The sequence below is a fragment of the Strigops habroptila genome, chromosome 11 (genome assembly GCF_004027225.2).
Source record: "Strigops habroptila isolate Jane chromosome 11, bStrHab1.2.pri, whole genome shotgun sequence".
NCBI classification, from domain to species: Eukaryota; Metazoa; Chordata; class Aves; order Psittaciformes; family Psittacidae; genus Strigops; species Strigops habroptila.
Window position 1 is genome coordinate 34,128,085 of NC_046360.1, and position 24,134 is coordinate 34,152,218.

At 51.5% G+C, this 24,134-nt stretch overlaps 2 protein-coding genes and 1 long non-coding RNA gene across 5 annotated transcripts in view; 2 read left to right on the forward strand and 1 right to left on the reverse strand.

Moving 5' to 3' along the window:
• The window catches only part of CADPS (calcium dependent secretion activator), a 212,168-nt gene extending 202,948 nt beyond the window's left edge, over positions 1 to 9,220 (forward strand). The window contains 2 exon segments of the mRNA XM_030502201.1: positions 5,997 to 6,101; positions 7,851 to 9,220. Of these exon segments, the coding sequence (XP_030358061.1) occupies positions 5,997 to 6,101; positions 7,851 to 8,030 (285 nt within the window). The 3' untranslated portion in view covers positions 8,031 to 9,220.
• A 2,353-nt stretch (positions 9,221 to 11,573) lies between these two features.
• On the reverse strand, positions 11,574 to 15,995 carry LOC115614824. The gene is made up of 2 exons (XR_003993870.1): positions 14,544 to 15,995; positions 11,574 to 13,896 (listed from the first exon to the last, which is right to left on the reverse strand). It is a non-coding gene; the product is annotated as an uncharacterized LOC115614824 (long non-coding RNA).
• A 1,994-nt stretch (positions 15,996 to 17,989) lies between these two features.
• FEZF2 (FEZ family zinc finger 2) lies at positions 17,990 to 22,378 on the forward strand. Of its 3 annotated transcripts, none has more exons than XM_030502202.1 (6): positions 17,990 to 18,259; positions 18,688 to 19,307; positions 19,652 to 20,496; positions 20,589 to 20,723; positions 20,816 to 20,948; positions 21,370 to 22,378. In XM_030502202.1, exons 3-6 carry the CDS (start codon positions 19,708 to 19,710, stop codon positions 21,624 to 21,626), a joined length of 1,314 nt encoding a protein of 437 aa, XP_030358062.1. In that variant the 5' UTR covers positions 17,990 to 18,259; positions 18,688 to 19,307; positions 19,652 to 19,707; the 3' UTR covers positions 21,627 to 22,378. The 3 variants fall into 3 exon arrangements, with proteins under 3 accessions (XP_030358062.1, XP_030358064.1, XP_030358063.1); XM_030502204.1 differs by having other exon boundaries at positions 17,990 to 18,136; XM_030502203.1 differs by lacking the exon at positions 17,990 to 18,259 and having other exon boundaries at positions 18,389 to 19,307.
• Positions 22,379 to 24,134: the final 1,756 nt, after the last annotated feature.

Sequence of the window (24,134 nt, forward strand, 5' to 3'; positions counted from 1 at the left end):
TTTTTGAAAGCAAAAAGTAGGACATTACATTGGCCATGAGGCTCTATGCTTCATGATTACTGCCTTTACCAAGTTTTTATAATTGCAATGACTGCCTGGGATCAACAGTGAAAGAAACATTGAGGGAAGGTGGAGAGGAACGCTTTGGTGGCCACAGAAGATTGGAGGAACAAGAATGATCCTTCCATGGATCTTTGGGTTGCAGGCCTGCAGCCACCTTCGTGTGTACAAACCCAACTGTGTCTGCATACAGAGCATGCCATGAGCAAGAGCACGGTCCCTTGGGCAGGCAGAATTCACCCGAAGAGCTCCTGCTCCCGTTCACCAAGCAAGTCTTCACACAACACTGGCAGATGTGCTCATGGAGCTGGACCCCGGTGCTGAGCTGCTGTGGCTGCATCCCTACCTTCCCTATGGAGACAGCACCTGCCAAGGGGAGGTGGCTGCGTGAATCCATGTGACAACGCCGAATACCCAATTCGGGATGGGGATGGACACGGCTCTGTCGGCTGTCACGTACTGTCAGCAGTTGTAAATCAGCACAGCGCTGCTGTGCGTTCACCAGCTGAGCTTCTGGCCCATCGTATGGGGACGCAAACACCAGATACAAAGAGTTGGTAATTTTTTAACTCCTTTCTGGTTCTTTTTCCTGGCTGATCGAGTCACTTTGAGAGAGGGGACTGTTGCCTCAGAGCAGGTTCTGTTTTCCTTTGGGAAATAAGACTCATGGCCAGCCCGTTCCTCCCTCCCTTCCCACCTCTGTGTCCCCTCTGGAATGCTGCAGAGGCAGCCACCCGACATCCTGTCCCTCACCTTTGGAACACCTTGAATTCAAGGGTTCATTTCAAAGCTGCCTTTCAGCATTTCAAAACAAGTCCATGTCCTGGACAAAGGGATGGAGCCAGCCGGCATCCAGAGCCTCCTTGTGCATGTGTGTCACAGATTTAAATAGATTTGCCCTGCTTGGATTGGTTCTGGTTGGAAAGCGAGTACTGAAATGAGAGGTCATAGGGGAGAGTTACTATGGTAATTGAGTAGTATCACCAGTAGTTTTGCTCTTATGAGCATTAAAGCACGTAATAATAGACAAACAACAGTGGTTAAAGCAAGCAGGTAGGATTACTATGTTCTTTTGTCAGAAGTATATAATGTCTTGTAGTCAGTTTTAAAGACTTCTCAACCCCCAAATCCACCCAGCAGTCACCTGCTGAGTAATTTTGTATGCCTAATCTCTAGCCCTTAACTACAAGCTTTCTGCTAATTTGAGGCAAATGGGTATTTTTGACACTAAATAGGGCAGTAAAGAATCCCTGACCTAGAAAAACTCCATTCCGAGGCACTGAGAGCAGAAAAATATTCTTTCAGCATCCTTGTGAGACCTTTGGAATGACATAAAATAGCTTTGACTAAACTGTGCTGCAGCTTTCGATTAATGGTTTGCAGAAACTTGCTGAACATCCCTACTACAACTTCCCCCATAAAACTTGTCACTTCAGATTGCCATCAGCCACCACAACAATAATCATTTCATGCCTATTGCTAATTGCAAGCACAGCTGAGGCTCAGCGGGGTGCTCTTGCACAGTCCCAGGCCTTTATACCAGCCTCAATCTGTTGTATGGCACTTGTTCACACACAAAAAAACTACCAGTAAAGGCAGAAAGAGGCAGAGTCACAGGTTCCTTGTAATCCCTCTGCTACCCTGCTGACAACCCAGCCCTATAAGCATTCCTGGTTTTGTCCCACTCTTTACAAAAGCTGAAGTGACCTTAAGCTACTAGTATGTAAGCTTTTGAATGAAGAATACAGCTCCTTCAGGTGCCTTAAGAAGCAGTGTTGCATCTGGCTTACGAGATTCTGTTTGCAGCACCCCTGGGGTGAGCTGTGGCTTCCTGTAACATGTAAAATATGAGTGTGAACTCAAGGTTCATGGCAAGGAACAGGAGGTCATGCTTCCATTCAGCTCACACCAAAGAAGACGGGGGTTTGCAGATGTTCCTGGCTATGTGTAATGACACCACCTCCCGGAAAGCGCAGGAACCCAGCACAGGGCTTGGGGTTTTTGATAAAATGTGCCACACTCAAGTGTGTTACTTGCAGATTTATTCATATCAATTTATGCAATTTATGTATTCAGAGACAAACTTGCTATTTCAGCAACTTATTGATCATGCTTTTGCATTCAAAGGAAAAAGGCGGGGGAGAACAAGGAAGCTTGTTGCTCGAGCTGGTTGGGGTGTTGGATGGACACCCTTGGCATGCTCCAGCTCTGTTGATGCTTGTCCGGGAGCATCCCAGGCAGCCCACAGCCCACCTCATCTACCCAGGCTAGCACCTGGCAATGAGGGTCACTGTGAAAGACAGAATAGGAACAGGAAAACTAACCTGAAAGAGGGATTAAATTCCTGGCTGTGCAAATATGGTGTCTACTTGCTGTTCTTGTGCTCTGATAACACCCAAAGAGCGTCTGTTTGTATTTCCTCTGCTGTTAACCAGGTCCCACCATGTAGCAGGCAGCAGAGGCTGCAGTATCCTTCTGTGGGAGCCATGATCCCTTCCCTGCTGATGTCCCAGTGGATGTGTGGCACCCACCAGGATGCACCTTCCACAGCCATTCCTCACCCTGTGCCCCAGACTGAGTGTAAATTGTCCTTGGAGTGACAGATAGGTATGCCAGGTAGCATCAGTAATGTGTGTGTGCAGCAGTGCGTTTCATGTGGAGTTGAGGTACATGGGCTTGGAAGCATCTACTCGCTCTTTACAACCAGGTTGTAAGGGAGGAGTTTTCAGTAAATACATTTCTTAGTTACTTTGGTGTGCCCAGGCCTCAGCACTGGGGCTCCAGAAATGTGCCTGAAATGTGTTACAGCCCCATGGCAAGGCTCCAGAGCTCAGTATTTGGTCTGTGCCCTCATGGCAGAGCCACCCTATAGAGCGGGGTCCCTCCAGGACAGGACCACGCTGCGCTCTTTTGTCTGAAATGATCACGTTTCTGTTTTGGAGCATTTGGCTTTGTTGTTGTTTTTTTAATAATATAATCATATGCAAATGTTATCTTCTTTGGTAGGTTAGTCATGAATCAGAGGGCTTGTGTGTCTTATAGCACATCAACACTAGTGGTAGCTAAAGGGAACATTTAATTTATGGGCTAACTTATTTTTATGAATATGCAGGGCTTAAATTCAGCAGTTGGTGTGTGCTCTATGAAGTGACGTGACGGTTTTGTGTATCAAGATCAATGAATTAGACTTTGTCTTTTTCCTCATAAAGCAGAAAGTCTTTGGAGTCACTCGGCTTTGAGAAAGAGAGCTCCTTTCATGCAGCTGAGCAATGCGCCTGGCTGAGCCCTCGTCAGCCGGGGTTCAAGAGGAGAGGGGTATGATTCGGATTGGGATTCAGCTTGAAGGAGTTTGTGTCTCCCCAACTCTCAGCGTGTTGGAGTGTCTATAGAAACACAGGAAAACGTTTCGTTTTGCTTCATCTGAGGGTGTTTTGCTTCACGTGAGGGTCTCGCAGCAGCAAAGGGACCTTGCTGATACCCTCAGGGCAGAGGTTATAGCTTGCTTTGGAGCCATACAGCCACATAGGTGTGCATGGCACGGGACAAACAGAAACGCCAGGACCGCATCTCATTTAGAGGTGACAGAAACACCCGGCAGATCGCTCTGTGGAAGAGGCAGCAGTGGAAGGGAGATAGCGTGCGTGTCTAACGTACAGTTGCTTTGCTCCTCTATAGTTTGAGTTAAAGAGGTGGTGGAAAGAGGCGTTCGGTGACTTGGGCATCCCTGTGCCAGCGCGGCCCAGGGTCACAGCTACTGTCACCCTGATTGTGGGAGATTAACATTAAAAACATCGATGATTTCTCTCTGGTTTGCCCCCCGTTGCCTCCCAGCATTACAAGGGAGCTGAGTGATAGCAGTCGCTTTGTGCCACCCCCTGGCTGGCTGCTGGCTCTCCTGGGTTAATGTCCCAGCATCCACAGGCACCTGGGGCTCTTTGGGGGCATCCAGGGATGCTCTAACCTCTCGGACTAGTGTGAAGGTGTTCAGACCCACCAGACCATGTCTGCTATGCTGGTCAGGCCTACAGCAGCTAACCAAGGTGCTTCCCTCACAATTCAACCCCAATTTGATGTCAGGTCCTCAGGTGACAGCTTGAGTATCAGAGCCTGACTTCTGTGATGGAGAGAGCTCCTGCTTGTCTATCTTACTTAGTTTCATTTGAGCTCCTAGCTCGTGCCAGGTCCTTCATCTGGAGATGAAGGGCCAGCAGGAATCTCTGCCACAAGTTGCACAGGGTGTAAGCACTGAGCAAGGGATCACCATGTGCCATTTCTTTGGTGCCTCTCCCTTTATTTCCTCCATTTTATTAAGACCTGGTTTAGAAATAGAAGTACAGGAACATCTTCAATGAAGTGAGGGGAAAACCCTTCCCTGTGCAGCGTGACTAACTGCTGCCTGCTCTTCATGGAGGGTAGCAACTCCTGGGTGCATAACTGTATGGTTCAATAACATGTGCTGAGCCCACAGTGTTGTGGTGCTGGGATGGTTTAGCTCGAACTCATGTGTGCTTTGGTGAGCCTTGTGCCAGCTCATGGGTGCTCCAGGACATCAGTGTCAGCTCAGGGTGTTGGAGCTGCATGTCCAGTAGTGCCATTGGCATGCTGCTCACAGGCAGTTCACATGTTGAAGGGTGGAGAAAAACAAGTTTCTGGCCTCAGTTTTGCAGCTACAGACTATTCAGTTGTCTCCATTCACCTGCAGTGCTGGCAGCTTCAGAAACTAAAGGGAAAAGGGCATGTTTCTGCATCAGAGACCCCCACCCGAAGATGCGGTGGCAGGAGGTAATACCTGTGTTAGCCTGATGCAAGGTTTTAGGCTAGCTGGGAGGGAGCTGCATTTCAGACTAACTCAATCAGGGTTTATATAAAGTGGTCCAGTGGTTCTTTTACCTTTAACTGGCTCTAGATCAATTGCAGCTGCAAGGTTTTAGGCTCATTGGGAGTAAAAGCTGCATTTCAGAGTAACCCAGATGCTGCTCGATCAGGATCTATATAAGCTGGTCCAGTGTTTTGGCTATATTTTATCTCTAGCTGGTTCTAGGTTAGTTGCAGCTGCTCTGCAGTGCAGGTTTTGATCTGTGTGTGTAAGAGAAGGGTGTGACTGTGCACACAGAGGCGTGATGGGCTTTTTCTGTATGCACACCACTTTGTCACCAACCGTTGTGCTGAGGTTTTGTGATCCCCCCCCCCGCTCTTTTCCCTGCTTCTCCTCCTCTCGAGGGCTCGCTGCTCGTCGGCGTGGCGTCAGACGTGCCATGCCAGCCCTGCGTGAGCGGGGCGCTGATCCGCAGCCCACCGCAGGCTTGCTGCACCACGGGGCTGGCAGGCTGAGCCACACAGCTGCAAGCCCCTTTCACAGGCATTTCAGCCCCTGGAGGGGCCCTTGTGAGTTCAGCAGCTTGAAACCAGATCGTTTCCTTGCTGCTTTTCCATCTTTCATAACGGTGAGGGTGAAACCAAAGTGTTTCCCTGGGAAGGTTTAGACCAGCATCCTCACACCTTGCCCCGCACCAGCCTCCCCTTCGCTCACCATCAGGGAACCAGGCTCACCCCGTGGCTGCTTATGGTTCAATTCAAGACGGTAAGTAGCTTGAGTGTGGGTCTAACACACTTTAAAGCAATACTGTGCCCTCACTGGGGAGGGGAATGGGTTAAACACCACTGCCTGCAAGTCCTGTCAATGGCAAAATGAGATTGCAAAAGCCTTGCAGCATTGCTGGTGGCTGTTACCCCTCATAAGAAGTTTGTTATTATTAAGATTTAAAAGCTCTTGCATGGAAATGCTGTATAAAAGCAGGTGCCTGTCTGCCCCTCTAAGTCTGTCCTATCCCGTGAGCAGTGCACTAGCAAGAAGGTGGGTGCTGCCGGCACGTTGGGCTCAAGCACAAGCACGCAGCCCTAGTGTGGTTGCTGGAGAAGTCCTGTCTCTCTTGCAGCAATGGTACACCAGCTCGATGAATGTTGTCTGCACCTGGCTGACAGACCGCATGGACCTGCAGCTTCACATCTACCAACTGAAAACTCTCATTAGGATAGTAAAGGTAATTAGCAGAAGTGGTTTTAATACCATGTTCCTGTCGGAAGGAGTGTGTGTGTGTATGCCTGCATGTGTGCAGCATGTTCTCTTAGTAAACTATCACCTGCAAACAAATGAAGCCATTCATTAAAGTTCTTAAAAATTAAGATAGAATCATAGAATCATATAATAGGTAGGGTTGGAAAGGACCTTAAGATACCTGTATGTATGGCATGTAGCAAAGGATAGACAGGGACTTAAAATGCATACAGATGCAAAATACAGGTGTGCAAATAAGAACTAAACTGTTTCCATGAAAAAAAGGGAAACTCCATTGCTATTTGATCCTACCTGTACCAAAATTAGCCTTTTTGTGGGCAAACATGTGGATCACACCAACGAACTCCAGTGTTAAAATGGGTTAAATCAAACCTGAAGTTTTTAATGCTGTTTTACTAAGCCCAGCTCTGGCTTGTGATTATTGTCAGAATGCAAATGAGGATTGTTCTCAGAGCTAACTGAAGTTGTTTCTTTTACAATGGGTGTATATAATCAACTCTAAGAGATCACAAAGGTGAGATAACATACTGTGAAAGTAACATTTTTTTTTCCTTGCGTGCACGTGTATGTGTATATGTGTGTGTGTGCGTGCCTTGGACTAATGATAATTATTTCAGTGTGAAATCACAGTGGTTTACATGAAATAATAAGATCACAGAAGGGGGTAAATATATTTTTGATCATTTTAGGTTCTATCTAATGCTTTTTGGTCTAGTATTTTATAATGTTTATGGTCTTGTGTGCAGTGAACACATTGAAGGCATGAATAAATTAAAACTGAAATGTATTAAATGTGCTTTTCATAACTGCAAACAACAGGCACAGACAAATTATTTCTACTTGTCAGCTAGCTGAGGAAAGCTTTCTTCCTTGTGCTTTATTTATACCAATATTACATTCAGAAGCAGCTACAACAAATCCAAGGACTTTCTGAAATAGCAGAACAGTAAATAGCTTCCATGCAGAGCACAGAGCAGAATGAAATGAACTGCAAGGCCAGAGTTTTATCTCACAGAGTCAAGAAGTTCTTAAGCAGAAATTCAAATGAAAGCTACTAATTGTAGTAACAAGGGAAGTAGAGCTAACCACGGAAATACAACTCCAGTTGCAGACTTAGGTGAAGAAAGGGAGATTTAGAAACACATGCCGTGTGCTTATGTTTATACATTAACAGTTTTCTCCAGTATCCCGGACTTAGTTTATTTAATCCCAATACTGTAGGTAGGATTGTTTAATACGGAACATTCCAGGAACGTGTAATCACGTCTGGGGTTACGGGCAATAAGCATTCTGCTGCCTTATGTTACAGGCAGGATGAACGCATGCAGAAGCAAGGGAAGTTAGTTGGAGAAGGGCCCTTATCTGTTGCTTTGATGTCTTTTTAGACCCCAACCTCCCGTAGGAAAGCTCCTCAGCACATCCCTGCTTTGACTCTTGCTGGAGTCGCAGAGCCATAATCTGTTTCCTAAGGCATCCTAAAGGGAATTCTACCATGGTAAAGCAGTGGCCAGCAGAGATGCCCCCCTCAACCTCTGCACTACTGGGGGCGATGCAAAATGTCCCCAGGGCTGGGATTTCCCTGGCATCCCATCCTCTTCCATTAGTGGCCCCAACCCTGGGGCACGGGCTGGTCCCCATGGTGAAGCAGGGTAGCTGGTGTTCTCCCTGACCTCTGAGCTATCTCCTCTTTCCTCCATGCCTCTCCCCACTGTAGAAGACATACCGGGATTTCCGATTGCAAGGCGTGCTGGACTCCACCTTGAACAGCAAAACCTACGAGACCATCCGGAACCGGCTGACGGTAGAGGAGGCCACAGCATCAGTCAGTGAAGGCGGAGGGCTCCAGGGCATCACCATGAAGGACAGCGATGAGGAAGATGAAGAGGACGACTAGGGATGCTGGCCCGGAGGACCGGCTGGGGGTCGCCTGGTATCCGTGCATGTACCTCGTCTGTAACTCAGTTAGCCACATTAGGAATTTTTCTGTCAGCTCTAAATGCCCATGAGAAGTTTACCAATACAAATGCCATGTTAGCTGTGTGGTAATAAGATTAGCACCTCTCTTTGATTCATCGGTTTCCTAAGTTCATATCTATATGTTCATAAGCAATATGGAGCACCGTTGTTTAATACTGTTAATGGAAAAAAAAACTACATAGAAAACATGCTAGGTGTGTCCCTGTTATAATTAAAGTTTAAACAATGCTTCATTAATGTACTGTATATACATTGATGGTAAATTGTTGTGAAGATGAGTGACTCGAGTCCTTTCATTTCTTTGTTTCTCTTCTGTGGATGCCAACTGCTTAAAATTAATAAAATAAAAAGAGGAAAAAACCAGCTTTGTTTTTAAAAGAAGAACAAGGCAATTACAAATGATTTCTTTTTTTTTGTTCTCTCTGTTCATTTACAAACCAGAAAACAAACAAACCCAGACAGCCGTTTGAATCATTCCGCATCCTTGTTAATGTACCAGGCTCTTCCCTTCAATATGCAGTTAACTCCATAGAGGCTACATCCCAAAGGATTAGTCATTCTAATTGCCACACCAGATTAATCCTATCATTATGGATATATCATGCCACATTACAAGTCCAAAGCAGTTGTTTTATGTTGACGTTTGCTCCTCTGAATGTTACATTTTTGTTTCAAATCTCCAATAACTGTGGATGTACAAAGACAACTTTAATTACAATCTCAGACTATACAAATGTGTTTATAATAATATATTGACTATTTATTTCAGTAGATTGTAACCATAATTTACAATCCCTCTGTTTCACAATGGTTTTTATATATGTCATGTACATTGCATTTTGACCAGTAACTGCATGTCCATCTGTCCCTCCTCTGGAGCTTTTACTTTCTGTGTAAAATAGTGATCCATCTTGCTTTTTTTGCCTTATACAAGCCGACAGTTGTAAAAGTGTGAGAACTGTGGCTTCTCAATAAATAACTATTCAGATGTCCTAAGAATAAATTATGGAGTCTTTTTATGTCTGCCTTTTAGAAAAAAAATAAATCAATTACAAGCTGAGATGTAAGAGCCCCCACCTCTCAGAATAAAGGCATTTTCTTTTCTCATGGGTGTTTTTAGTTTATTAATGTAAGAGGATGGTTTCCTGATTCGCTTCCCGAGGTCAGGGTGGGACCCCACTGTCTATTCCCCAGGTACAAGCGCATTTCTTCTATCACCTCTGCAGTTGTTTCCACCATAATCTGCACTCTATATCCTGTGATTTGTCTCTGGCCATCTAATTGATGATCTTGCCCTGATTCGGCCCCTGTTACATGGTCATCAGCCTTTCCTGGCACGCACTTACCTGTCACCAAAAGGCCTGTTTGTTCTTCCACAGCAGCAGCCTGTCGTACCATTACATGGCAGACCCCTAGTTGAAATTACAAAGCAGCTGCTTTAATAGAAAGCATGTTGGTTTGGGAGTTTTCTGAGAGGTTTTGCAGTCACTCCCTCCCTCCAGCCAATTCAAACAAAAAATGACTCCTGGTACCCTGGGTTTTAGTCATTTCAGAGAGCAAAAGAGCTGATGTCCTTCACCCCCAAGCACAGCAACCTGTTGCCCCTATGGAGAAGGAGGACAAATGTTCACCACACAGGCAAATGCTGGAAAAGCATCCTGCCTGTACAAACCTTTCTGACGTAATGAACCATTAAGCTAAACCATTTTCCAGTGCCCAAGAGCCATGAGACGCTCCCTGGACATATATGTTAAAGTCATACTAAGCCTACCAAAACCAGCTCAGGTGCCTCTGCAGGTCTGTCATTGGGATGCATACAAAACCCATCTATATCTCAATGTCATTATATTTGGAGCCTTCACTCACTCCTTGACCTTGATGCCCTCACAGGACTTGAGGACTTGCCTGACAAAACAAGTCTCATTAGACATAAAGCAATAAACAAACTGCAAGCATGACCTGGTCCCTTCTTTCTAAATGGCTGCGATCCACTTGAGACACATACTGACACATACGGGTGCTCTCTTCATCCTCCCCTTCAGCTGCCCCAGATATTTAAATGAAGGGTAACAGCTCAAGAGGAGGCACTAGGAAAGCCTTACCTGTGCTGGTCACCAGGCTGATAGCAAAAAAGCACTGCAGGAGACCCAAATTTGTAGCTCTTCTCCCAGCCAGGCAGAGCCGAGCTGGAGAAACAGCTTGATTCTGCTCTGGAAATGGCTCCCTTTTTTTTTTTTCCAACATGAAATATTTATTGGATAAAAACACAGCCCACTTCCACCTGCCACCTTTCAAAATAGTGAGCCCTGCTCAGTTTTTTGAATGAAAGAGTGTGGGCGCAGCCTTCAGATGTTCCTTGGCTCTGCTTCACTAACACACATAGGTGCCTCCCTGAAACGGCGGTGATGGACACCCTCGTCTGAGTTTCTCTGTCATTAATGATGGCCCTATAGCCTGTGACAGCTTTTTGCATGCCCTCAATCCCCAGTAAAGCACCTTAGACACTTCGTCATAACCCTCAGGACATGGCAGGCTTGACCACACATTCAAAACAAGGAAGCATTAGCCAGCTTACTTCTCTTAAGGAGTCTGAAACCAAATTGATGCGCCTCAAGTTAATACTTCAGTGTGGGCGAGGAGAAGACCTTAAGTATGAGCAACGCTGCAAAGCAGGATTTAACCTCACACTCCAGAGCCTGCAGCTGAGCAAAGACGCACGTTGCACCCTGATCCCCACTGCCTTCCACCCTGCAAGATACGTGGTGCTGGCAGCCTGATCCTGTCCTACATGGGTGCTGCACCATGGTACCAGGAGCAGGAAGTGCCACCTTGGGTTAATCCTGCAAAAACATTAAATCCAAATGGTTTCATTTTGTCTGAAAAACATCAATCTGGGTTTAAAGCCCTCCCAGCCACAGACTACACGTTGGGCAGGCTCCTGCAGAGCAAAGGTACATCTCAGGCAGCACCTAGAAGGGCTTGCTGATGGATGGGAGCTCTCTGGCAAACCCAGCCGAGGAACACAAAGGTCTGCTGCTAGCTTCCCTTCAACCCATTGCTGCGATGGAACGAGCTCCAACAGTCAAAGGACTTTCTGCCAGTACAACTGCACCTAGATGAAGACTCTGCCAGTACAGTTATGTCAATCAGTTTTGGGGAAAGAGGAAAAAACTTCATTCTTCTGCCAGCAAAATTTTAAATGATAGATCAGGCCAAAACTTCTCTCATATTTACAGGGAAGTCCAGCGAAAATATCCTTTTTTTGACAGACTTACTTAAAGCATGTGGCACGGAGACTGAAAATGCTATCAACTATTTGACTGACAAGTGTCAGCAGCTGTTCATCCAATTTGTTTTATATTTCAGCAACTAACAGATTCTTTCCCCTCTGCTGTAATGCATGTCTCCTGGCCCATAGGCATCTTATAAATTGCTTTTCTGCCTCTCTAGTGACCAAAACGTCAAAAATATTAGAAGACAATTTGTGTTCAGAAGCATAAACAGCCATGCAGTAAAGCAAGGATGATTTTGTCAATGTTCAGGCTGTGTTCTTTTTAAAAGACTCACAGCAAACCTAAGGCAAAAATCTCCTCTCTGAGCTTTAAAAGGAAAAGCTAAAGCAAACAAAGGGACTCATAAATCAGCACAGGTTAAACCATCAACTACCAAGGCAAAAAGAAGTCATCTATTGGCCAACCAAAATGCAGCTGAGCCACATTTGAACCTCTGCACTTCAAAGTTCACAACTCTGCACTACCACAACCACCATCACCAATGTTGGCACAAAAGCCTGCCCCATGGTGTCACAATGCAGCAGAGCCACCACTGCATGGAGTCCAGCTAGGAGAGTCCCTTCAGCCACTCACCAAACCCAACCTTCTTCACCTTGGGTCTAGCAATGCTTTCAGAACCTCTTTGATCTCTGACTGCATATAATATAAGTTACAATAAGTGTGGTTACTCCCCATTCTGAACTTGCTGGACTAAAAAGCCTGCATGACGCCTCTCACTGGTGAGCTGTGTCTAGCGGCATTTCCTTTATTCAAGCACATTTAGGCTCTTTGAGCTAAAAAACCTGAAGTGATATTTTCCTCAGCCTTTCTAAAAGATACATATTCCATTTCAAGTTGTAAATCTGCATTTGTTGTAACTATGCAAAATATGGGAGGAAAAAAAGTGCAGAGATTATATGCAATCTGCCAGCAGAGTTGTGTGCCATGAGGAAAATGCCTCGCAGGTCAAAACAAAGAAAAACACTGAGCAACAAATTAGTTGCAGGCAGTAGCTAATATGGAGATCAAAAGATTAAAATCAACATGCAACGATGAAATCACTGGAATAATAGGAGCACTTAAGAAGATTAAGTCAATAACAGAGTCCAGCAGTACAAAAATAAGATTTTGATTATACTGTAAAATTGTATATGGGAAGAGCAAAAGCAATTACAACCACGACATGCTTCGCTCTCCCCGCCTTAGACCATCTTGGCTCATTTCCTATGCAAGGAATACAGTTGTTGAAATAAACAGAAATGTTATGACTCAAGAGCTCGATTCAAAAACAAACCAGGTGGTCAGATCAGATTGGGGACTGTCAAGACGGGGTCTGTAAAACGAGGACTTGTTGCAGATCCCGGAGGATACGACAGCTGGGGGGGAACAAAGGCCACACCGTTTAGGACTGCTTTCGGCAGAGAGAGCTCCACAAGCAGCTGATCTCGGGGGGCTGTCCCAGGCTGTCAGCTGGAGAGGAGAAGCATGCACTGGAAGGGAGAAAGGAGGAGAGAAATAGCTCAAAGGCTTGAAGTGAACGTGGTGGTGAACTCTGGGAACAGGGAAGGGGGTTTTATTCTATCCACCTAAAGCAGCAGAGATCAATGGTTTGGTTTTGCGATGGACATCAGAGGCAGCACCCATCAGACCCTCACATAAGGGACAAGAATATATCCCATAGTCAGGTTCACCAGTACTGGGGGTCATCCAGTAGCACAGCCCAATAGAGATGGGAAGGATGAGGGGCAGCTAATGCTCACCACAACACATCTACCCTTGGTCAACCCAGGTGTGTAAGCAGGAAGAGATGAGCCAGTCCCTCCAACATATACTGGCCATGGCACACCAGCCTCATCCATGAACTGTAAGGCCAAAAGCCTATAGCTCCCTAGGAAGAAACAGTTACCGCAGTGGGGTCCTCCTCACTCAAGAGGTCTGAGACACCTTAGTGGGTCCTACAATGCCCTGTGTTTCGTGAGGAAGAGCCTGAGCCCTGCTCCCCAAAGCTGATGTCTCGCCTAGGACTGTCTCTAAATCGGTTTTTCATCAGCACCACTAACTCCAGCCCCACCACCACCCCAAAATCACAAGCCAGGCTCATAAATAAATCAAATAAATAAATTATCAGCTATTTTTACAGAATTTGTGGGTGTTCTTGAACATTCAGGGAATACTTGGGTTGTGCGTTAAAGTTTTTTCCAGCACTAACAAGGTCTGGATTTTTAGTTTGGGCTCTGATTGTTGGGAGGGTTTTTTAGTGGTTCTTCTACCTCATGTCTTCTGCAGTGAAATCAGCACTTTTCTTGTGCCCAAGTGGCACACCAGCAGGTTCACCAGTCAATCTGGGAGTCCTGCCAAGTTCTCTTCAACTTCACCACCACCACCAGGGACAGGGATGCTGCAGCCCACCTGGTACCACGTGCTCCGGAGGAAGGAGGCAATGTGTTGCTGTCACTGTCACCTCGGGACCTTGCAGTCCATGAAGTCCTGCTCTGCAGTGGATGGGGACATCTGCGACAACAGTTCAAACACAGGCAAATATAGATCTCAAACAACACAATAGGTGGCATAGGTAGAAGGACTGGTCAACGCAGAGTGGGAAGCGAGTTGAAAAAAGACAGTGGAAAGATTGGCTTTGGAAGGACTCTTACTCTGTTCGGGGTATTTTTCCATTGAAAAAGTAAGTAATTTTGAAAATGAGATGGGTTTCTATCTCATTAAAGGGAGGATAATTCAAAACACGTGGAGTTTGTCCCACTTTTTTTTTTGGCCATCCTTCTTTCAGGCAAAAAAAGGGAAGGAATAGGAACACAAAACTGAAGTGGGCTTCTACTCATTCTCACTGCTTTTTGATCCTTTTTCTGAAACGTTTTCAGTAGGAATGTGAGAACAAGGCCATCCCCCCATTATATTCTCCTTCTCTACTTCCTCCCACCTTTTCTCCTAAATAGAAAATAAGGGGAAAAAAAAACAAAAAAAAAACCCAGAAAAAATGTAAAAGCTCCCACTCTTTCAAAACAAAAAAGTACAACACTTCCAAACATTGGGAAGGGACACCTTTCAGTTTCAGCATTCAGAAATTAGACGCAGCATCGCTCCATCACTGCAACGCAAAGAATGACTATTTCCGACAAGAAGGATGGAGAACAGCAGCTCACCCCTTCAACAATCTCCTGCTTGCCTTCGGGCACGATGTGGACTCTGCCAACTCCTTGACTGCCTCCTGGGCCAGACCAGTCTCGCACCAGGAGCTAGACTTCACCCATGATGTCTCTCTCTCCGCTCCTCACAGGCAGGCAGTGTTTTTGGGGCATAAAGCCTGGCTGGGATCGAGCCGTTAGTTACCATTCCTGTTGACAGGCAAACTAGAATAGGCTCTGGCTCACTTTCTCCGAGCTGCGGAAGGAGGAATGAGCCGGGAAAAGAGTTCATTCAATTGCTTCTGTTTGGCAGCTCTGCAGGACTCTCCGCATAGAACAGAAAGAGATGTGGCAAGTAAGGAGTTGCCATTTTTAGAATTACATAAGCCAGTTTGATTGCCATCGAGGCACTCTGTTCAGCTCCTGCCACGGTGCCCTGCCGCTTGCTCTGCAGTGGGGCCAGGTTTCAAACAGCTTTAGGAGCAGGTCAGAAACCTGCTCTTCAAATCAGGTTAAAAACGGCAACATTAGCCCTGCCAAAGTCAACCAGCACAGCCATGCAAGGACTCTGGGCCAGAGTGCTTCCAAAATCCCACTGACCACATTTGTTCTGGGACCCAAGCAGTGCTCCAAACCCTAGCTCCCCAGTAGCGCTTCGTTATGCCAAATAATATAAATTAGAATTGTCTGCCCACATAGATACAAGAATGTGTGTGTAACTCAGTGAATGGGCCGGAAAAATCAGTCTGGAGGGACCCAAAGCCAAGGTGGCCTCACCATGCACTGCTCCTTCCCCATACAGTCATGGCTGTCTCCAGTGGGTGACACAGCAGCAGAGGGGAGTCACCCCACCGACCCTAAGGGCCCTGCCCATGGGGGCTGAGGTGTTGTTACTGCTCCCATTATACCACACCATGGTTTCAAAGGGGTAATGGGAAGCAGTCAAATGGGTAATAAACCCCTCTTCACCCCAGCACCAAACTGAAATCCCTATTTCCCCATTCGTTGCTCACTGATTTGTCCAAAAAGTGCCTGTCTCTGACCACTGCAAACTGAACTCCAGCCAAACACCTTGGGGCCATCCCTGGGTTGCCCTTTAAGGCCATTAATTGCTGACCTGCACCGAGTTAGACCCAAACCGAGCACAGTGGGGCCCAGACCTGACCGTCACTGCAGCTCAGCTCTCCTCCACTGGCCCCTCTGCCTCACCTCACACCAGCCACAAAGCTACAAAGCCACAGCAGCAGCTGCTCCCCAGGCTCAAAAAGGCAGCCCCATCCTAATTGCCTGGGCTGGTGGCTCACCCGGTCATTCGTCACCTTCCGCTGTTGAAAAAAATAACAATAAAAGTATTTTAAAATCACATATAAAAAGCAAAGCAGCATAGAAATCAAAGCCACCATTTCAGAGAGATCGAAGCATAATGCTAATAACTTTCGGCAGCTTCCACTGTGGAGTTTAAGCAGCTGCCAAGTTAAATAACTAGGAGGATCCTAAGTTATCTTCCAGTGGACCATAAATGCTCAGCGCCGACTGCCCCGGCGGGGTGGCCGGACGGGCGGGAGCGGGGCCGGGCCGGGCCTGCGGGCCACTGCGCTCCCTGCCGGGACGGGGCCCAGGCGGGATGCGGCCCCGGGGAGCCCCTCGTCGGGCGGGTCTGGTTGTCGGGGAACGAAAGGGAAAGCCCCGCTGGTTTTCGATGTCAGCGGCCGGGGTGCTTTGGGGACTGTGGCTGTGTGGCCGCAGCTAACGGGACCGGGCGCCCAGCGAGCCCTGGGATCCTCCCGGGCTGTTCCGCGGGGCCGGGTGGGCACCGCAGCCGTTTATCGGGGATGCAGCGGCGCAAAAATAACCTGGAGAACGATCGCGTTTGCGTTGCGAAAGGATTTGCGGCGGGCGCCTTCCAGGGAGAAAATCCGCAAACCATTTCTCCCCACCAAACATCGGGTGAAGGATTAAAACCCCATGGGAAGAGGCAGTGAGCGGTGCCGGGCCGGACCCCGCAGCCCACCCGACGTGCGGCAGCTCCTGCCCCCCCCAAAGCCGGGCTCAGGGCGCAGAGCAGGGCTTAGGCACGGCGGGGCTGGGGCAGCTGTCCCAAAGTCAGTCATTTGTAATAGGCTTGCCGGAAGAGCAGCAGTGGAATCGATAGAGACAGCCTCCAGCTGTGCTTAAACCTGCGGTTTCAATTAAAATACTCGGCTCCGATGCGCGGGTCTGAGCTGGGATCCCCAAGCGCTGATGCGCAGGGAGTGCGGTACCCTGGCTCCTCACCCTCCACGGGGGCTTCTCCGGGCCGCGGCCCTGGGGCTGCTACACGGGGTCCCCGCTGCTCTTCACCCCCGGGAGCCCCGAGGCCTGCGGGACCCGTCGACCTGCTCGGTGAGGAGCGGGGAGCCGGCGGCTGCCGTGCCCTCGGCCGAGGAAGGGAAGGAGGGAGAGACCCGGCCCGGAGAACAGCCCGGCAAGTGGAAGCTGGCAGCGAGCTCCCGGCCCCGGCTCCGCAGCCCTCTTTTATCCTGCCCGAAATCATCTCGTTTACAGAAAATATTTGTTTGCACTATTAGTTGGTACTGGAGTTAATTACTCAACGTGTGAGCGGGGAGTAATATGGATAAAAGCAGCCCCAGTGTTTATTGTGTGGGTGAGCTGTTTGAGCGGTGCTTGAATAAACTGCAATTAGGGTTAGATAGAGATTAATTAACATGTGAGTGGCAAGGTGTAAAATAGTTCCCAACCCTCCACTCAGTATAATCTGCAGGCGAGGAAAAGAAGTTTGTGGAGGCTAATTAAATACTTTGCTAAAGCCGGCGAGCCCCGGGAGCGAGCGGAGCCCAGCCGCTGCCTGCCCGCTGCTCGCTGCCCGGCGGAGGCTCGGCTCGGCTCCCCAGGGCTCTCCCGCAGCCCAAGCACCGGACGCGGTTTCTGCCGGTGCATGCGGCTCTTCACGGTCCCATCCCACCTTCTCCCCACCCTAAAAAGCGGGACCCATCAGAGGAGAACGGGAGGATAGTAGCGAGCACGGCAGAGGAACACCAACACCTGATGCTCCAGATGGGGAGACCCCTATTCCCGAGGCGGGGTGTCCCCCCACACGTTCCCGAGCAGCCCCCGGGGCAGGACGCTCCCCTCCGCCCGCCGGGGGCTGCTGCCGCCGCTTACAAAGTTTGTCTGTAGAGCGTGTTGTGGTTCGCAGGTGAAAAAGCCTGTCTGCAAACAGCCGGCGGCGAGCTGCCCCGGCGGGGAGGCGAGGGGAGGCTTGTCAGAACCCCCGAATTCCTCCAAACTTTCTTAGGCGTGCGAGGGAGGTGGGAAAAATAATAATATAGATAGATAGATATAGGGGCCTTTTCATTGCTTTGCTTTACCTCTGGCCAGGCTCAATCTAAACCCTCCGCTCCCCCGCCCCCTCCCCCGGCTAATCCTCCCCTTTATTTTAGAAACGCACAAAACCAGGTTCCACGCAGCGCTATAGTGGCTACAAGTGAAAGAGAATTGAGCGCCCTGAATCGCTGGGGGGAAATTGGTCCGGCTGAATAGCCCCGGCGAGGGACGGGCGGCTAATGGGGGCCAGGGGGGTGCTGCCGCCGCGGCCGGGCCCCCCAAACCAGGTGGACACGGGGCTCTCTCAATGCCCGCGTCCTCGCATCTGAGGGTTCTGCAAATCCTCCCCTCCCGCATCAAATCGTTTTAATTAGAGAGAGGAAGGGAAGGACCCCCGGCATCCAGGCGCTGTAATGTAGCGTCGCCTATTCTGGGGGGGCGGGGGGGGGGGGGGGGGGTGATGTGGCGTGGGGGGGGCACGACCGGGGCTAGAAGGGGGAGCCGCTCGGCTGCCCCCCCCACCCAGGGAAGCGGGCACCTCTCAGGGTGACAATTTGCAAACCTGCCGTTCGCAGCGCACGGGGCCGTGTTTTAATTTATCTCTAAATATTTTTAATTTATTTATTAATTTATTTTTTTTTAAAAGCAGCGAAAACCCAGCCCCGGACTCGACTCCCTCCGCGTTTATTTAAGGCTAATCACCAGCTACCCTGAGAGGGGTGGAATTAAACTTAGTTTAATTAACATTAATACACTGTCCTAATTAATGGGTTGGCTATTAATTTATACATGCTGGGGAGGCTCGCAGATAAGTGACAATTTATTAATTATCTTCCAGCTCGGTTGCAACGGAGCTGATTGCAGATGGGTTGCCAAAATAACTCGAGCATGGTTGCGTGGTAGTTGCTTTAGGAAGGGAAAAAAAATTCATTCTCCCCCTTCTTAAAGAAAAAAAAAAAAAAGAGAAAGAAAAAGAAGAAGAAGGAAAAAAAAAACCCTCCTCACGCTCACTCGGAGTGGCTCTTCTAACCCCAGCAAGAACTGGAGCACTCTTTTCCACCCAACTTGTGAATCGCACTTGCCTTCTAATTTGCCACATGCAAAACGATTCCTCTGCTTTGCAAGTTGCTTTTTAAGAAGGGAGAGAGAGAGGAAAAAACCCAGCTCGCACACGAGCGATTTGTGCGTCTTAAACTGGAAGGAAATTGTGCGTGGAGAGAAAGGGGGGGGGGCTCCTCTTCCTCTCCCTGCCCCAGCCCACCGCGCTCCAGCCCGGCGCCTCGACTCGGGGAAGATCCATGGTGGCATCCCCATGTCATTCTGCTCCAAGTGACTTCATGTGATGTCAGCTTTAAATGTACGAGACCGTGATCTGACGCTCAGGAAGATGTTTGCTATCAAAATGTGACGGTGGCCACACTGCGCTGCTTGGATGAGGCTCGCCGGCGCTGGGCAAAGGTAAGTGGTCCCAAGGCGAACCCCGCCGCCCCTCACCGTGCCCCCTGCCCCCCGCATCCCCCGCACCGCGGCCATCGGTGGGGCTGGGCTGGGTGGCATTGGGCTGGGGGAGGTTTTTCTTTTTCTTTCTTGTTTTTTTTCTTTTAAATACTAACAAGGTCTAGCTTGCATGTTACTTTAGCGTGTTCCGCTTAATGAGCAGTAATCTGGTACCCTACGTGCCATTGTTCTTGGATATGTTCATTTGAATGTAAATAGGGAGGGGGTGCCGGTGGGGGGGTGGGTGGGGGGAGAACAAGGTGCTTATTAAATTGATTTGTCTCCTTGGCTTTTCTGGAATGCAGAGCCGAGAGCGGGAGCGACTCGCTGCTCACACCAAGTTCCCGCACGGCGGAGCGACATGGCGAGCCCGGGGTCGCTGGAGACGGTCATGCCTTCCTCCTGCCCCCGGCACGACGGCAGGGCCGCCGCCGCTAACCCCTCCAAGACCCTGGCCTTCTCCATCGAGCGGATCATGGCCAAGACGTCGGAGCCCAAGCCAGCCTTCGAGCAGCGGCACGGCGGGCCGGAGCCAGAGCCGGGCAAGAAGCCGCTGAGCCTGTGCTCACCCCTGCCCTGCGTGATCCCCATCCCGCCGCTGGGCTACGAGGTGCCCTCCAAGACTCTCAGCTACTCAGAGCTGTGGAAGAGCAGCCTGCGGGGCGGCGCGGGGCTCTGCAAAGCCAACTGCGGCGTGTGCTGCAAGGCAGAGCTCGCCCTGGGCCAGCCCAGCGGCCGGCTCATCAAGCCGCAGGTCATCCACCAAGCAGGCGCCGTGCCGGCCGCCCCCCGCTCCCTTTACTACTTCAATTACCTTGACGCCGCGTACCACCCGGCCGACATCCTGCACGGACAGCTCTTCCCCGCCGGCCTGCTGGGCGCCCCGCCGCCGGGGGGGCTCTCGGCCCACCAGAAGCTTTTCCTGCTGGAAAACGCCAAGCTAGCGGGGCTGGCGGCCGAGAAGCTACCACCGCCGCCGCCCTTCGCCCACAAGGAGCGGCTGCCGGGACACCTCGACCAGGTGATGAAGGATGCAGCGGCGGCGGAGCGCGGAGGCCCCCCCAAGGGCCACGCCAAGCTGGGGGGCGGCGGCGGCGGCGGCGCGGCGGAGGGAAAGCCTAAAAACTTTACCTGCGAGGTCTGCGGCAAGGTAAGGGGGGCGCCGGCAACGGGGATGGGGGGGGGACACCCCAGGAGCGGCCGGGCCGGGCCTGACCTCGCCTTCCCGGCGCTTCCCCGCAGGTATTCAACGCGCACTACAACCTCACCCGCCACATGCCGGTGCACACGGGGGCCAGGCCGTTCGTGTGCAAGGTCTGCGGGAAGGGCTTCCGCCAGGCCAGCACCCTGTGCCGGCACAAAATCATCCACACCCAGGTAGGTGGGGGGCAGGCGGGGGGAAGCGGCTGGCCCCCGCCCCCCGCAGCCCCTCCTGACCGGCCTCTCGCTTTCCCCCCCCCCGGTTGCAGGAGAAACCCCACAAGTGCAACCAGTGCGGGAAGGCGTTCAACAGGAGCTCCACGCTCAACACCCACATCCGCATCCACGCCGGCTACAAGCCCTTCGTCTGCGAGTTCTGCGGCAAGGGCTTCCACCAGAAAGGTGAGCTGGGATGGGATGGGATGGGACGGGGCCCTCGTGCATCGTTAGCGGGGATTAGACGCTGCGAGCCCTGCCCGGCTCGGCCGGAGCCGCCGCCGCTCCCAATTACTTTCCCTCTAAGCAGGGCCGCATCGCCGGGCCCCGCTGATGGTTCTCCCTAAATGCTTTTTAAATGAGAGGTGCCCGGCCTTGGTCCTAATCCAGAGCCCCTCCGTTTGCCGCGGGTCACCGGGCTGACCCTGCCTCTCATTTGTGCTGTGCCAGTTGTGCGCTGCTCCGCGCTGACAGGGACCGAGTTTGACAAGGCGGGCGGGGGGAGACCCTTCCTAATGCACCCCACTCCGTCCTGCCCGGCTCTACCTGTGCACTGAGCGGCCTGGTCACGCTCGGTAACCCCCTTCACCTTCTTCCTCTCTCGTAGGCAACTACAAGAACCACAAGCTGACCCACAGCGGGGAGAAGCAGTACAAGTGCACCATTTGCAACAAAGCCTTCCACCAGATCTATAACTTGACTTTCCACATGCACACCCACAACGACAAGAAGCCCTTTACGTGCGTCACTTGCGGGAAAGGATTTTGCAGAAACTTTGATTTAAAGAAGCACGTCCGAAAGTTGCACGACAGCGTCTCCAGCGCTCCTCCGCCGCGGGACCCTGGGCGCAGTGGGCAGAGCTAAGGGCCCCGCACGCCGCCCCACTCGGACCTGCTCCACCAGGCCAGCACTATTTATCCAAACCAGCCTTTGCTTCTCTTCTTTTCCCCAGCGAGCTCAGCCGCCGGTAGCAAGCGATCCCGAGCCGCAGTTGTATATAAGAGGAATCTTATTTAACGGCGCGTTGCGCCGCTGGAGCGGGCCAGGAGGGGCCGGGCTGGCCGCCCCCCGCCAGGACAGCGCTCTTTATCCGTGTCTGTAAATCTCCATTTTAAATGTACGCTCGAATAAGTGAGGAATATATATATCTATATCTATCTATCATGGGACAATAAACCGGCCCTTCGCAGGTGTCTCATTTCCCACCTCGGCCCCGGTCCGAGCAGGGGACCGGGCTCAACGGTGCTGTCCCCCCGGCTAAACGCGGCTTGCGGGAGCTCCGGGAGTCGGGCCGGCGGCGGGGAGAGCTGAGCCCTGCCGCCCCGGGGCCCACCGAGCACCGCGGAAGAAACCGAACGAGGGCGGGAGGGCACCGGGCGGCTTCCGCGGGCTGCCGCCCCCCGGAAACGGGGCAGCGCCGGTGCGGGACCCCCGGCGGGCTGCGCGAAGGGTGGTTTGGAGTTTCCCAGCGCCGCTTCTCGGGGTCGGTTCATTACGGCGTGTTTAAGCCGCTGCTGAATGACTCTCTTCCCCTGCATGCAGATAAAATGATCTCACGCTTGCTTTCCGAGTAATGACCCAAATTAAGAGAGAAAACACAGACCCTTCAAACCGCATTACATTAATCTAATCACTCCCAGCAGGCCTCAGAAACTCTTTTTGATCAGAATATGGATAATCAAGCACTTGGATTACACTAAATATTCCCTTCTCATCTCTCCCCCTCCCTCACTTTTAATATGAGAGTGTCTATTCCGGCCACGTCGTTAGGAACAATATTATTCTAGAGGAGTAAGAAGCTGGAGCCGGCCGTGCGTGTGCGTGTGCTCGGGCCGGGCTTGTCAATGAAGAGGGGAACGAGAGAGGCATCAAAATGCCTGGGGACGGTGTAACGGGGAGTTCACCTTTCTCCGCTTAATTGAGTGGTTAAATGGTGGGAAGCAAGGACAAGCACAGCTCGGGAGGCGACCCCTCGCTCCGGCTTTCGGGATTCATTAATCGGCTGCGATGCTCTGTGCTCCCCGAGGAGCAGGCCGGGGCCGGGCGGGTGCCGGGGCCCCTGCTCCCGCTGGAGGGACTGGGGCCAGCTCAGAGGTGCTCAGGGTTTGCATTTTGAAGTACCAGAAGTAGCGTTTGGACGATTTGGGTCGGGTGAAGAGCGGGAACGGATGCCCGTGGTCCTGGCAGCGGGGAAAGATCGTGGCAGAATTTGTTAAAAGATTTGGGGAGAGTTTCAGGTTCTATTAAAAAAAGAAATAAGAAAAATTGAACCCCGTTGCTGTAAGTCCCCGCTCTGGGAAGCCTCGGGGGGGAACCGTCCCCAAGCAGCGAAGGGGCTGTAGCTCAGCCCCTCACCGTCGGGTCGCGGCTGCAAACCGCCAGCCGAGCCCGGCTCTCCCCGACAGACGGAGCGGGAGAGCCCCCGGGCCGGGGGCATCGGGAAAGGACCCCTCTCCTCTGTCCGAGAGGACACGGTGCAGGGGAACACACGGCAGGACGGGGTCCGGGAGGCGGCGCGGCGGGGCGTGCGCAGCCGGGAAGCGGCCGCGGAGCCGGTCCCGCTGCCAGGCCCGGGGGAAGCGGCGCTGGAGGAGGCAGGGCAGAGCTGTACCGCCAGCCGGGCGCCCAAAGCGGGAGGCAGGCGCGGCTGCGGGCCCCACCTCAGAGAGCGCGCAGGCTGCTTCCCCGGCGCTCCTGACAGGCGGGAGCAGCGCGAAACCTGCTCCCGGGAACGGAATTAAGGGAAGCGCGTTCCTTTCGCATCTTTATAAAAAGCAGCGTTGTTTACAGAGCCGTCTGTGAGAGGGGGAGCGGCATCCCCGTCACGGCTGCGGGCATCCTCGGGGCACCCCGGGGGCCGCGCCGGCCCAGTGGGTCACCCCGGCGGTGGCGGGCAGCGCAGCCCGTCCCGCGCCGGTGTCGCTCCGGTGTCCCCCGGCCTCGGGCGCACCGGGAAGCGGCCGCAGCAGCGCGGTCGCCACCGGCCCCCCCGCCTCCTTCTTCCGCGGGATCTCACCCGGATCCCGGCACACACAAGCCGCAGATCGCGGGGGAGGGGCGGCTCTGTCAGACACACACACGCCAGAGCCTCCAATTATCTTCTCCCTCACAAGATGTTTCTGCTGTCCACGACTGCTCACACTTCGGCACTCTTGCCAGCAAGCCTCAATAATAACACAAAAACCCGCACAAAAACCCCTCTCCCGGCGCCGCAGCCGCGCACACAACAGATTGAGCGGGGCCGGTGCCTCGGGGGGGGGGGGTGGGTTAGAGGTGCCTCCGCGTACGGAGCGACGAGCCAGCACCTCCGGGCTCCCCCCGCCTGGCCCAGCTCGGCCCGGCCCGGTCCGGTGCGTCGCCGGGACCGGGCAG